Below are 15,497 nucleotides of genomic sequence, written 5' to 3'. Positions count from 1 at the left end.
TCTGTCTTTTTATCTATCCAATAAAGTCCCTGAGTTAAAGGCAGGAATTTGAGTGGAGAGAAAGAATGTGAACTAGATACTGAACCCCTTTGGAAACAAAGGAGAAGGATTTTAGGACTTATAGATAACTCTCACTGATATCTAGACAAAGATGAAACATCTGGATGGAGTGGATCTCAAAGAAAGGGAGGGTCCAATCTGATTGAATGGTCAGGGCTTGTGGCACCTGGATTTGAATCCTGACTCTAACCTCTTACATGTAACATTTGGCAAGTTTACTCTGCTTCCAAGGCCCAAGTTTCTTCACCTTTAAAATAAAGGGGTTGGAGAACCTCTCCAGCTTTAAGTCTATGTGCTTATTTATTGATGATAGCAGCAGAGAGAGGATCTAGAAGGGTCATGGAGAACAAAATCACTTATTTCTCCTCTTGGTCTAATGTGTCAGGGGATATGAGAGAATTTGCCTATAGTCCTGGAGAGGATAGTTAAGGAGACAGTGTCTTCCAATGTGTGTATGAGAGAGAGTAGGTGGGGAGTGAGCCAGGTCTTTATGAGTGTCAGAAGATGGAAGGCATATAAGAAGAAAGGGTCTGGTTTGTTCACAAAAGAACAATATCATCTGAGGACATAATGGAAGGGGAAGGTATGGCTGGATGACTACTGAGGTGGTTGGAAATGGGGGAGTGAGGAATGGTAGCCAGGGAGTAGTTATGTTTTTTAAAAGTGTTTTTTTTTGCTATAGCTTTATATCCCTAGGAGGAGAGGAAGATGTGACATTTGGTCACATTCCACTCTTCTTTCATTGATTTCCATGATGCTCAGAGGCATCCCTCCTCCCCTGACCCTCTTCAAATGTCACTTGGTCATCCTTCTGGAATATCTTCCCCCTTCCTTCCTGTTGACTCTTATTCCACTATAGCCTCTGTCCATCTTTGGATGAAAGCTAAACTTCTTGCACATACTGTTCTTCCTCTCATTTGGGCCTAGGTTTGACTGTACTTTCTGGCAGTAGCCATAATTCTTCCTCATTATCTCCCATTTCTCCTCTTCCCTTTGCTAATCTAGTCCAGCTTAACCAGTCATTAATTCTCTGAATGCAGCCATATTGCCTAACAAACAAGGTTCAGGGAAAGAACAGAACAGCTTTCTTGGCTTTCCTTAAGCTACCAGGTGCATTATCACACTTTGTCCTTGGATCCAAACTAGTTTGTGTACAGATTGCTCCAGTCTTCAGTTTAATTGCTTGGTTGCCATAACTATCCAGGAAATGTATGATCACCAAAGGACTTGGGCTGTTCATGCTGTGAGAGGAAGAAATTAAAGAGGGCTGTGCCCAGTGAATGTTTGGTTTAAAACATACATGTATATATAAATTTCCACATATCAATCAGAGAGATTCACATATATTAAAAACAGAGCCTGAGGGGCCAGCTGGGTGCCTCAGTGGATTGAGAACCAGGCCCAGAGACGGGAGGTCCTGGGTTAAAATCTAGCCTCAGACACTTCCTAGCTGTGTGACCCTGGGCAAGTCACTTAACCCCCATTGCCTAGACTTGACCACTCTTTTGCCTTGGAACCAATACCCAGTATTGATTCTAAGATGGAAGGTAAGGGTTTAAAAAAAACCCAGAGCCTGAGAAAAGTCAGTGTGGTATAGTAGATGGAGTTAGTAAGACCTGGGTTCAAATTCTGCCTCTGGTGCTTGCTACATTTATAAATATAGTCAAGATGCTTCTTCTCTGAGCCCATTTCCCCTTTTGTAAAATGAATAGGTTGGACTATATGGTCTCTGTGGTTCCTTGTTAAGAATTTATGATCTGGCACTTACAATCCTCCCTAAGATATCTTATCTCTTTGATCATCAGGATTTATTTACTAAGTCATGGACCAAGTGGGATCTGCATTGGTAGGATTTTTCATCATAAGAGTTTCCTAGTCTGACAGAATGACAGCTCTTTCTAGCATTATCATGTATATAAGAATGAGAAAAGGGAGCATGCAAGATAAAGACAGGACCAAGAGATTTCTAATTAATGTATGTGTGTCTATAAACTTCTTGTTTACCAATCATTGTGGCACCTTCTGTGGAAAAATCAGTGGATTTGAAGTCAAAGGGCTCAATTTCAGATGCTGTTATTGCCTCATTATCTGTAAGAGCTTGGACAAGTTATGTAACCTCTCTGAGGCATAATTCTTTCAGCAAATGATCTCAGAATTCCTTTCTATCTCTAAATCTGTGATCCCATGAAACTCATCCCCAGACACAGGCATATATTTGTTCTCCATTTTTTTCTTTTTCTGTCTGTAACATGGTTTTGTTGCCATTATTGTTTTGTTGTGCTTAGCATGTGTATGTTATTCTTCTGGCTCTGCTTTCCTCAGTCTACATTCCTTCCTATGTCTTCTATATTGCTCTGGATTCTCCAAATTTACATTTTCTTGTAGCCGTTTATTGAGTGTTTGTGAAGCACCTACTTTGTGCCAGGCATCATGGTAAGTGTTTGGGATACAAAGGAGGATAAAAGCAGTCTCTGCCCTTGATGAGCTCACAGTTGAATTCGGGAGAGGGCATTCAAGCAGCTTTGTATGAAGAATATACAGATATAGGATAAATAGGAGGTAATCAATAGAAGGAAGGCAGTGGCATTAAGGGAGATGAGTTAAAAGGTTCTCCCAGAAGATGGAATTTTAGCTGAGCCAAAAGCAAGTCAGGGAAGTCAGGAGGAGGAAGTAGTGAGGAAGGAGAGCATTCCAGTCATGCAAAGGCATGAAGATGGGAAATGTAATGTGTTCTCACAATGTAGTTGATTCAGAGAGTTTATGGAGAAGAGCGTAAGACTATAAGAAGACTGGAAAGGTAGGAAGGAGTCAGATTATGAAGGACTTTGAACACCAAACAGATGATTTCCTATATAATCCTGGGTGGTGATAGGGAGCCATTGTAGTTATTGAATAAGGAGGTGATGTGATCAGAATTGTGGTTTAGGAAGATTACTTTGGCAGAATAGTAGAGGATAGATTGGAGTGGGGAGATAAGGCCATTTGGAATAGTTCAGGCCTGAGGTGAAGAGGGTTTTGTACCAGGGTGGGGGCAGTGTTAGACGTATTTGTGACGTATTTGGAAGGCAGGATTAACTGGATTTAGCAACAGATTGGATATGAGGGGTGAGAGTGAGGAGTAGAAGATGACCCCCTTAATTAGCGTGCTAAAATTGTCTTGTTGGACCACTTCAATCCTCTTTTAGTCGGAAGAGCAAGGAAGTTTATAAGTAGCCAGTCAAAAGGAATAATAGCAGGATGTATGATTGCAAAGGGGGAACCTAGAAGTCATGGACAAATCACCCCAAAGATCAAAGGAGCATAATTTACAGATTTTTATCACTTATTAATTCAAAATCAAATCTTGTGCCCTATCAGGGAAACCATCTATCAGGATTTTTTGTCTTTTGATCTCTTTCTCTTTCTGTAAATATCAGACAAATTTCAGATATTCAGAATTAGAAGATAGGCAATTTTAAAGTGGGGAAATTATATTTTTTAAAGGTAACAGAGAGGAAGTAAGTGGCCCTCAGAATTTGAACCCAAGTCTTCAGATGCTGCTTCTCAGTTCCTACAATTCCCGGCTGTTGCATCACCTGAGTCTTCCCCTGTGTGAGGCCCAGTTTGCCAAATGGGGATGACCAGGTTTGCACCTTGCCAGTCCCAGGTTGTTGAGATGAAACAGTAAATAATCCTCCGAGGGACACAGAAATAGACACGAGTTTTATGAACTCATTCCTCTTTGTATTAGACCATTAGGGTTCCCAAGCAGGTGCACCAGTCACCTGGATTCCTCCCTGCATCCCTCCCCCGTCACTTCAAACCCATCTGGCCCTTACGCCAGCGACACAGGCTCGGGAGCCCCCAGGGGCAGCACGCGCACAGGGACGTGACGTCAAATGACGTATCATTATTTGACGTGACGCCCTTTTCTTCGGAGAAGATTTAGCTTCTCCCTCCGCAGAGGCCAGGATGCCCCGCCTCCTGTTCCGCCTTTCCTTGCTCAGCTTCGGCCCACGGGATTTTGGGTGAACCAGTCGCTGATGGGGTATCCCCTCCCAACCCACCACCGCTGTTGCCTTGGCAACAGCTTGGCCACTTCCGTCGGGTGCTCTACTCCCCTTCCGGGTCGGCGTTGCGGTGTCTTCGCCCGCAAGATTCTTCCGTTCCGTCTCCCGTTCCGTCTCCCGTCCCGTCTCCGGTCCCGTCGTGGACTGATGAGCCCGATTTGGTAAGTGACTGCCCCCTCGCGGACCCAGTCCGTCCGTGGATCCGTCCGCCCTGGACTCGGCCCCGTATTTCTCCCACCCGCACTCCCCTCAGAAGGGCCTGGAGGCCAGGCGGGCCCCTCCGCTCCCCGCCCCCTCCCCGTTCCGCTCACAGTCCCCTCCCTTCTCTCTTCTCCGCCAGCGGGCCCGCGGGCAGGTGCAAGCGTCTGAGGAGCTGACCAGCACGACCGCTGCTGCCTCCGGTCCGGAGGGGAGCGTCCTTTTTTCCCAGTCCCAGGCCACGTGCTGGGCTGTGCCGAGGCGGAGGCAGAGGACGAAGCGAGCACTGGAACTAGCTGGCGCCTGTTTAGGGGCCCCTAGCCTAGGAAGAGCACACATTTCTCTCATCATTTTGAGGGAGGCAATGCAAGGATCATTCTTTTCAATGGGTAGAGGAAATTGAGGCCGGCAGAGGAGTGACAAGTGCCCAAGGTCACAAAAGCTGGGCCATGGTATTAAAACGACTAGAACTCCAGTAGTTTGCCTTCCAATTGACTGTTCTTAACTGGTATGGTTTGGGGGCTGCAGCTTAAAGCTTCTTTCCCAGCCCCCAAATCTCGGATCTACCACTGTCACCAAATTGAAATTCCCACATCAGCCACTCCTTTGAATTAAGGAATCAAGAGCCCCATTACTATGAACATGTTACCAGAAAGGGGTATCTTTATATTCTAATTCTACAAATTTTAAAATTGCTATTCTTAAAAAAGGAAAGAAAGAAAACATTCCTTCTTCATAAAGAAGGGGGGCGGGGAACAAGCATTTTCAAAGCTCATACTATGTACCAAGCCCTTTACATCTCTCTCCTTTGATCTTCACAACTGATCCTGATCCTCTTTATATAGTGGGGAAAACTGAGGCTGGGTCAGGGTAAGTGCCCTGCCCAGGGTCATACAGATAGTAAGTATCTGAGGCTGGACTTGAACTCAGGTTTTCCTGACTCCAGGTCTAATAAATATATTCACTGCACCACCTACCTTCTTTAATACAGTTAAGATCCTGCCCACTTCCCATGGAAAGATGATGGATTCAGATTGTAGATTGCAATGTATTGTTTTGGACATGGCCAATGTGGGAGTTTGCTCAACTGTACATGTTTGTAATATGTTTTCTTTTTCTTCCTTTCTCAGTTGAGGGAGAGTGAAAGAGAAGAACTCCAATTTCTGTTAATTTAATAAAAAATTCATTTAAACAAAACAATTTAACTTTGGCATATTTAATAATAGCTAGAATTTATATAGGACCTATTATATATGCCTGGACACTATGCTATGTACTTTAGAAATAGAAACATCTCTTTTGATTCTCATAACCCTGGAAAGGACTGCTGTTATTCTCATTTTACAGTTAAGAAAGTTGAGGCAGACAGGGTAAATCAATTGCCCACAGTCACATAACTAGTATGTATCTGATGTTAAATTTGAACTCAGATCTCTGACAACATTTAAAAAAAAAACAACTGCTGTATCCACTGCATCACCTAGTTACCAACATTTGGCTCATTCCATTCCCATAGTCCACCTTTTCTCTCCCAGAGGAAGACATGCTTCTTCACCTCTGAAGTCATGAGAGGTTATTATATTGTTCAGAGTTTTCAAGTCTTTCAGTGTTGTTTTCCTTTATGTTATTGTTGTCATTGTGTAAATCATTCTCCTGGTTCTGCTTATTGTTCTAAAATTTTATAAAAATTGTGCCAATTTTCCTTCAATTCTTCATATTTGTCAATTCTCAGAGCCAAAAATCCTTTATGGTCACACCAGTCAATGGGCACCCACTTTGCTCTCAGTTCTTAGCCTCATGCAATGCTTATTTTGATATATATGGAACCTTTGATTCTTCTCTTTGACCTCTTTGGGGTATATGCTTAGTAGTATTAAACTTATTCTTATTAATAGCACTTTATCAGGTTAGGTAACAGTGAAAATGTGACCCTAAGTACCCTTTTCTTTTAGTGGTACTCTTGCTACTCCTTTTTTTCATCCTAGGAGCATAGACTTAGAGATGGAAGGGGCCTTAGAGATTATCTAATCCAACCACTTTCTTTTACAGATAAAGAAACTAATGCCCAGGGAAGTGGTGACTTGCTCAAGATCACATGGGTAGTAAGTGGCAGAACTAGGAGCTCCATGGTTGGGGATTAGCCCTAAGAATGATTTTCTGGGAAAATTTCCTGAGCAGGTACTTAAGGCCATTGTTTTGGTCATTGTCAACTTGCGGGCAGCCTGAAAGCCTTGTGCCATTTTTTAAAGCTTTAATAGCTTTTAGGGCACTCTGTATTTTTCTATCGCAAAATATCTTTCAAGGATATTCCTACATCATGATCCCTTGATAAGCTCTTAAAAAAATAAGAAAAGAGATTACTTTGGCATGCCTTTAGATTTTCAGATTCAATTTAATTTGGTTAGCTAAGTTTTACCTACTATTCAAACTTTGTTCTAGAAAAACCATTGTTGTGCATCTCTATCTCTTAACTGAGAGATGGGAGGCTTGCTTCACTGGCAGTTTTCTGAAGTCCTGAATTGATCAGTGTTCTGAAGTCTGTAGTATGTGCATTATTGTAGTCTCCCTGTAAGTGGTTCTTTTGGTTCTTCCTACTCCAACTACACTAGCTTACTCACTATTCCCCAAACTCAACTCCATAGCCGAGGCCAGTAATGGCAAACCTATGGCATGGGTGCCAAAGATGGCATGCAGAGCACTCTCTGTGGGCACCCCAGTAGAGTCCCTTACTAGAAAGGCAGAGGGACTCAGGCAGAGCTGCTCCCCTCCCTCCTCTCCACTGTGCCTGAGGACATTTTTTTCACTTTATGGGGCCCCTCTGACCAGCAGCACAATGGGAGTGCTTCCCACATTCCTGTCTGGGTTAAGGTGGGCGGCTCACCAGCTTCAGAGCTTGAAGGAAGCAGAGCTCTCAGGCTGCTCGCCTCCCCTTCTCCCTCTCTACACATACTGAGGATGTTCCTTACTTCACCTACCCCTCCACTCAGCAGCCCAATGGGAGTACTTCTTTTCTCCTCTGTGTGGGGTAAGACAGACACTTGGTGGGAGGGAAGGGCATAGCACCCAGTCTCTGGGGTGGGATGAGGTCAGGGCCTGGTACCCTATCTCTAAAAAATTTGTTATCACTGACTTAGGCTATATCCCATGTCTGAAATCTGCTCTCTCTTTGCCTCCATGTTTTAGAGTCCCTATCTTTCAAGGCCCAGTTAAAGTGCTACCTCTTAATCTTCCTTGATTTCCCCTTCTCCAGTTGTAGTGACACATTTCCTCATTAAATGATCTTTTATTTACTTAGTTGTATGCACATTGTAGCCTCCAAATAGAATTGACCTTTGACAGAGAGACAATTTTCTTTTGTCTTTATCTCTAGTGCCTATAAAAAGGTCTTGTGCATAGTAGGTGCTTAAAAATGTTTGGATTGAATTGAATGGCCCTTCAGAGTTTAATCTAGGAACCCTGGAGTCATCTTTGCCTCATCCCATTTGTTCATCCTTATATGTATTGTCTGCCAAGTCTTGTTTATTTTCCTTTAAAATAGCTCTTGTGTTCAGCCCTCCATTTCTCTTTTCATTGCCATAAAGCAACTACCAATTCTCATTCAAGCCTTGATTACTATAACAACAGGAGGAGATGGTGGCATTTTGTTGCTGTTTTTTGTTTGGACTTGGGTTTTCATTGGCATAGACAATACCTCGGGTGGAACCTGCTCTCCCAGTGCCAATTTGCAATTCCAGTCTTAGTTTCCTGAGACACAGAAATGTTTTGATTTACCTCTGTCTCAAGGTCTCTCTGATTGAGAGCCAGGCCTGGAAATGGGAGGTCCTAGTTTCAAATCTGGCCTCAGACACTTCTAGCTGTGTGATTCTAGACAAATCACTTAATCCCCATTGCCTAGCCTTACTGTTCTTCTGCCTTGGAACCAATACATAGTATTAATTCTAAGGTGGTGGGTGAGGTTTTTTTTATTTTTAAATATTTTTCCATGTTTATGTGATTAATTTTCTTTCCCTCCCCTTGTTCTTCCCCCCTCCCAGAGCTGACAAGCAGTTCCACTGGGTGGCACAAATGTTATCACTTGATACCCATTTTACCTATTTCCATATAACTCATTTTTGCTATAGAGTAATCTTTTAAAGCCAAAAACCCTCAAATTATATACCCATATATACATGTGATAAGTGATAAGTCATATGTTTTTCTCTTGTGTTTCTGCTCCCACAGTTCCCACATTATGCTCCCACATTATGGATAGTGTTCTTTCTCATAAATCCTTCAGGAGTGTCCTAGATTATTGCATTGCTACTTACAGTAAAGTCCATTACATTAGATTGTTCCTCAGTGTTTCACTTTCTCTGTACAGTGTTCTCTTGGTCCTCCTCATTTCACTCTGCATCAGTTCATTGAGGTTCTTCCAGTTCCCATGGAATTCCTCCAGCTTATTATTCCTTTGAGCACAACAATATTGCATCAGCAACAGATACCACAATTTGTTCAGCCATTCCCCAATGGAAGGGCATCCCCTCATTTTCCAATTTTTGCAGGTGAGGGTTTTTTTAAAGAGCATTTGGTTCAGCAAATATTAAGTACCTACTCTGTATTGGGTGCTATGCCAGGAGCTTAGGCTACAAAGGCAAAAATGAAATGGTCCATTGGGAGGATAGCATTTTACCAAGTGGGAATACAAAAGGTATACAACAAGTAAATTCAGGTAATGGAAAAATTGAGTGCCTTGAGGAGAAATAAGATAACTTTCCAAAGCATTTTCTGATGGGTATAGGTCTATTTAGTTGGATCTCTTCCATTGTCTCCCCTATGAATGGAGAAGATGTTTTGTACTTGTATCTTGAAGAGACAATACACCCTCAGTGGAGTCATTGTAGAGGATGTGCAGAGTCTTTTTCTGCTCCTCCACCATGTAGATAATAGAAGACTAGGACTAGAAAAGACTTTACAGATGAAGAAACGAAGACCTAGGAAAGCTATGTGACTTTTGCAAGGTTATACAGCTGATAGTAGCAGGTAGGTGGTACAGTGGATAGAGCAGCAGGCCTGGAATTGGGGAGGTCCGAGTTCAGATTCAGTCTCAGATACTTAGTAGCTATATGACCCTGGGCAAGTCACTTAACCCTGTTGGCTTCAATTTCCTCATCTGTAAAATGAGCTGTAGAAGGGAAGGGCAAAACACTTCAATATCTGCCAAGAAAACCACAAATGGGGTCAGCAAGAATCAGACAAGAACAAAACACCTCAACAATAATGCTAACAGCAAAACTGGAATCTTCTGACTACTCCTGTAGTTTTTTTATTTATTACTGTTTTTTTGTATAATAAAAATATCACTAATGGCATTTCTTTGGTATATTGGAATACAGCTGAAAATATTACTGTGGGACCAACAGCCCCTTCTACAGAACCCTCCTTTGATTAGACTGCCTCTGCTCTTTGCCCTGTCTATTGCAACTGTGTTTTTTATTGCCTTTTACAGCATCCTTGTTCCCAAAAGGCTACTCTTCTCTTCTCAGAAGATCCATGCCAAGTAGGCCTAGCTATGCTACTTTTTTTAAAGGAAGTCTGCAGATTACTCTAATGTGGGCCTCTTTCTTGGCCTTTAGCCAGTTGTCACCTTCTGTTGGGAAGATTCCTCTGCCTTGCCTGGTTGCAGACAATTCTCTGTGTAAAAACCCAGTCTGGAGAAACTCTGAAATGTAGGGATTGGTGTCAGGTTTGAAGTCAGTGGGGAGTGGCAGTGTTTAAGAAAGCATCAAAACACTTCTATGAAATAGTTTTTAAAAATTAGAGATCCCCAATGACACATGTATAAACCAGTGGGACTGCTTGTAGGCTACAGGAGGGGGTGGGAAGAGGAGAAGGAAGGAGCATGAATCATGTAACCATGGAAAAATATTCCAAATCAATTACTTAAATAAACAAAAAAATAAAAACAAAAAAATTAAGATTAAAGATCCCCTCTCTCACCCTCCCCCCACTTTCTAAAAAATGAGGGGAAGAAAGCTGAAACAGATAGAACAAACCAAGGATAAAGAAGGCAATAGAGAATCAAAAGTAAAGTATCCAAATGGAGGAATTATGGATAAAGGCAAAAAGGAGAAGAGAATGTCCTAGATATTTTAGTCCAGAGATAAGAAAAGACTTCTCATATTATAGGTCAAAGAGAAGTTACCGCAAAACTGATTGAATTTGCATTTCATCGATTATTGGGCATTCTTTCAAGAGGCTGTTAGCCATTTATGATTCCTCTTTGAAATTTCTTCACAGATTTTGAGCATGGTCTGCAAGTTACCTTTGTGAATTTTGAACAGTTCCTTATGGATTTTAGATGTTTTCTGTTATACTTGCTGTAAATATTTTTTATAATCTATTTTTTTCTTATTTATTTCATTTTTTGTTGTAAAGAATGTTTAAAACATTTTCATAGTGAAACACATTTATCTTTTTATTAACTTCTGTTTGTTGAATAGAAAAAATTCACCTCCTTCTCACAATTGGAACAAGAATCTAATTTCTTTTTCTAATATTCCTTTTATGCTTATCTCTCCAGCTGGAATTCACTGAGGTACACAGTGGGTTTGGTTTTTAATGGCAGAGATTTTCCTTCTTTTCCTTCTTGGATGCTAGCTGATTTTAAAGGAATCCAATACTATCCAGTGGCTGAGATGCTACCTGGCGACCCATTTTATGTCATTACTGGTTTATTATGAGACTATTTTTATCTGTCTTTGTTTCATTGACTAGTTCTGATAGATTTTGGTGAGCAAACGTTTAATTTGGTTTTTATATATCTATCTCTATGTCACTGTTACTTCCCAATATACTCTCTCCTTGGCCACCCCTTCCTTCCACCCTTCTCCTTTGCCCTCTTATGTTTGTTTCTTAACAGCAACCAGAGACCACTCTAAGTCATGAGATGTCTGGTCTGAATTGGAAACCCTTTGTCTATGGCGGCCTTGCGTCTATTGTCGCAGAGTTTGGTAAGGACCTTGTGAAAGTTTCTCAGTCTGTTTGCTTGGTAGCACTTGGTTCTAGTCTAGTATGAAATATAGTAGCTTGTTTGTATTAGAAATGATTGTCTTAAAAACTATTTTCTTTAATATTTCAAGAATTCTTTCAGTGTGAGGACTACCTCTCTCTAAGCAGATTTTAGCACCCTTCTGACCTCAAATAGGTTTTTTTTGCAAGTAGCTTTGTTAAAAAAATATATACAGATATTTACATATCTATATAGATGTATGTATCTCTCTCTCTCTCTCTCTCTTTATGTATTTATTTCCCTTTAGCTAACTTGCTAATGAGCCTTGAGGAACTTAATCAGGCCAGTCCTCAGATGACAGGCATATGCAGACTTTTGCCAGGCTCTTAAAATTAGGCCAGGCTATCACTGAGCAATTCTTTAGTTTGGGGTTTTGTATAGGTACAGCCAAAATCTAGAAGAAAAGCAAATGATTGGCCTAAAGTGAATTTCTAGTTTAGAGAATAAACTTACATTTATCCAAATGTCAACCTCTAGACCTTGGTCTTTTTGAAAAGGAAAGAAGGATGCAATGAAAAATGGTTCTCCATAATTGCCACAATAAAAAAGGACTGTGAGATCTATTTCTTGACATTTCTTTCTGTTTGGAAAAAATAGATCTTACTCATTTTTAAAATTGTCATTGATTCCGTCATCTCTGTCCATTTGTCTTTCTACTACTAAGAGTGTGATTATAGGATATACTCAGGTTTTGTTTAAGGAGGCTTTGAAGGAGAAAAGTGTGACCTCACAGATTGAATGTGACAGTAGGGGTTCTTCCTAAGCACTCTTGGAAATGGGAAGCTAAAAAAGGTGACAGCGGCATGTCTTCAACAGCATCATCGCAGTCAGTCCCTCACCTCTTGGTGCTTTATGGCTTATAAAATATACCTTAGCTGGTTCTCATACCAATAGAGGCTCAGTGAGGGGGTGATCTTAATTTGGCCTCTGAGCCTGGGAGGCTTTCAAAGTAGGGTTCAGGCCCTGCCTCAGATACCTTCTAGTGGTAGGTGTGACCCCTGGCCAAGTCACTGGACTTTTCAGTGCCCCAGGCAACTGTAGAACTCTGTTACAGATACAGGTGTGTAGAGGCAGTCTTTTCACCCAGAGCTCCCTACACTGATGAAATCCTAGGTTCAGATAGAGAGCTAACAACCCTGTGAAAAGTATGCATGAAATTCCTGTTAGCTCCACGTGATTGGGGAAGAGATAGAGGCCTAAAAATCAGAGATGAGACTTAAATTCAGCACTTCTTCAAAATCTCTGGTTCTTTCTAGTACACTTCTAGTGTTGCCTTTCTTAAGCCATATGTTGATAAAATTTATGCTAAGTGTAGGCAGATGAAGTTATGAAAAATCAGACTTAACAGAGCTATTTCTGAGAGTTAAGCTGCCTAATAAATTGTAATGGTCATCTATGGAAAGTGATAGAAATGGAAGTGGAGAGCTGGATGAATTCAATTGGATTCCATATTGATTTTCCTGTTGGATTTTAGGTTTCCATATTGAGGAGGGTGTTTCATTTTCTCATCTCTTTTCTTGAGATTCTTATTACATATAGTCTCTTTCTCTTTTTTTTTGAGGTACTTGGACCACCAAAGCACCATCATTTTGGTAAATTAGAATCCTTAAAAGAATACTTGTTTCCAATACCTACCAATTTACTTTCTGTATAATGATCCCTTCTGTAATTTTACAATAATTAAAATGGGGTTTGAATAAACAATAATTATCTTTCCAACTTTCTCTTGGGATTAGCTCTATCATGCCAGAAAGATTGAGTTCTTTGGGACCAAATAGAGCTTTCATTCATTTGGGCTCCATTCTGCCTTTCTGCCCTCTAATCTAGCCACACTGGAAAACTTGATGTTACTCTTGATGTTGCTTTTTTTGTTTCCTCCTAATCATTCTAATTGTTGCTTATCTTTGTAATGCCTTTCCTCCTTATCGATATTCCCCTATCCTTCAAGAAATGGATCAAATACTCCCTTGTTTGATCTTTTTCTCTTGATCTGTTGATCTGTCTTAACACCTTCTCCCCCTGTTCCCAAGCTGGAAGTGATCACTCCCTATTTTGATCCTCTAGTACAGTGATGGAGAACCTTTTAGAGATAGAGAGCTGGTCACCCCACCCAGAACTAGTTCCGTGCCCACCCCCCAGCCAACCCACCCTCCCATCCCTCTCTAATCCCAGACAGGGAAGGGAGGAAGCACTCCCATTGGGCAGCTGGGTAGAGGGACAGGTGATGTGAAAAAATGTCTTCATGCCATTGTGGAGAGGGGGAGGGGAATAGCTCTGCCCCACATCCCTTAGGCTTTCTAGTAACGAACTGTAGTGGGCTGCTGCATGCGTGCCCACAGAGAGGGCTTTGCAAGCCCTTTTTGGCACATGTACTTTAGTGTCCTTTTATACAATTTTATTTCAATTTGTTTCATTTATCACCTTTCTTTATATTAGATTGTAAACTCCTGGATGGACTTTTTCTTATTTATTATCTTTGTGTCTCCCCTTAGGATTTTCATAATAATCTAAAAGAAAATCATCTCGAAGCTCCACTCTGGCTTTAAATTCTGTGAAAATAAATAGATTTTATTGGTATCTTTTTTTTTTGTATCACCAACATTTCCCCCGTGTCTCTTTCTCTCTTCCTTCTGGATAGCCAACCTTATAATGAAGATTTTTTTTAAAGGAGAAAAAATTAGCAAAACCAATCAACACATTAAAAAATTCCCATGTTTATATGTATTACTTTCTACCTGGAGGTCTCTGTCTCTGCAAAGGAGTAGGAGTTGGTCATTGACTTGTTCATAACTGAAAAGCTGGTTGGATTGATCATCTGAGAAGAGCAGAACAGTCCAGCACATCTATAGCTCTTCTATATGTTTGCAGTAACAAAAAATGAATGAGTTGAAGAAAATGGATAATTCCCAGACCTCTCTTAGTATTAGTTCTGCACTTGTGGGACTTTTGGAGCACTTTATGGACAAAGAAAGGGACAAGAACTTGGTCATAATAGTAAAATACTATGAAAATTCATCTAGAAGACATTTTGGTTGTTGCTTAAATTTTATAGAATTAGCAATGAGTTAAAACTGTCATAAAATATCTTGATATACCAAGAGTTCAATAGTATTAATACTGAAAGTCAGGTTATATCCTCTAGCAATATGGTAATGTATGATAATAATAACATAATAGCTTATATTTAAATAGTACTTGAAAGTTTAAAAAGCACTTTGCATTTATTATCTCATGAAAGTACATTTTACTTTAATATAAGAAAACTTGGTCCTCTGATAGCTTTATATTGAAGTATAGAATCATAGTATAGTATCATAGAACTTGGAAGGAAAAGACCATCTTGTCTAACTATTGCCATTTATAGATGGGGAAGCTGAGCCTCTGAGAAGAGTGATCATTGGCCCGAGATCACACACAGCTAGTCAGCATTTGAGTTAAAACTATGATACCCTAACTCCAGTCCAGTTTTGTATTATTGGGTATGGGAGAGACTGTCAGAACTTTTAAAAAACTGTTATATATTTAGGCTCAACTCTGGTGTCAGATTTGCCCTGGATTCTCTTTGTAAATGTCTCTAAATGGATGCTTCCCTCCCCAGGAACCTTTCCAGTGGATCTTACCAAAACACGCCTTCAGGTTCAAGGCCAAACCATCGATGCTCGCTTTAAAGAGATAAAATATAAAGGAATGTTCCATGCCTTATTCCGGATCTATAAAGAAGAAGGTATCTTAGCCCTGTATTCTGGGTAAGACTGTGTTTCTCCTTTTTATGATAAAATAGAATTTTCAGAAATACTGCAGAATTCCAAGTATGTGATTATATACTTTTCATGTTTACCAATATGTCTTGTAATTCATCCAGTTCACGCTTTACCAATTTGCCAAGCCTTGAGTCTGGCATTCTGTGTTATGTTGTCTATAACTGATAGATTCCCAAGTAGATGTGATATTTTAGGGTTGGATTTTTCTCATCTTCATAAAAGTTAGTGATAGCCATCAACAGTAGCCATAATCAGGCAGGGGCTGATCTATGTTCTATGATATTTCCTTCTTTCTTTGCGGGGTTGAAAGATTTTGAATTCCTCTTTCAAGAAAGAGTACTCTAGCTGTTGGCATATGAAATAGAAAGCCCAGAGAATGAG

At 40.6% G+C, this 15,497-nt stretch overlaps 1 protein-coding gene across 4 annotated transcripts in view; it reads left to right on the top strand.

The window, feature by feature from the left end:
* Window positions 1-3,991: 3,991 nt before the first annotated feature.
* SLC25A14 (solute carrier family 25 member 14) overlaps window positions 3,992-15,497 on the top strand; it is a 34,764-nt gene continuing 23,258 nt past the window's right edge. The window contains exons 1-4 of one of the 4 annotated variants that reach the window (XM_056809565.1): window positions 4,138-4,270; window positions 11,206-11,296; window positions 12,917-12,947; window positions 14,954-15,101. In XM_056809565.1, the coding sequence (XP_056665543.1) occupies window positions 11,264-11,296; window positions 12,917-12,947; window positions 14,954-15,101 (212 nt within the window). In that variant the 5' untranslated portion in view covers window positions 4,138-4,270; window positions 11,206-11,263. Of the gene's footprint in view, window positions 4,271-11,205; window positions 11,297-12,916; window positions 12,948-14,953; window positions 15,102-15,497 lie in introns of all 4 variants that reach the window. The other 3 variants (XM_007506212.3, XM_056809567.1, XM_056809566.1) reach the window with 3 other exon arrangements.

The sequence above is a fragment of the Monodelphis domestica genome, chromosome X (genome assembly GCF_027887165.1).
Source record: "Monodelphis domestica isolate mMonDom1 chromosome X, mMonDom1.pri, whole genome shotgun sequence".
Lineage (NCBI taxonomy): Eukaryota > Metazoa > Chordata > Mammalia > Didelphimorphia > Didelphidae > Monodelphis > Monodelphis domestica.
This window is presented reverse-complemented; position numbering and strand designations above follow the sequence as displayed.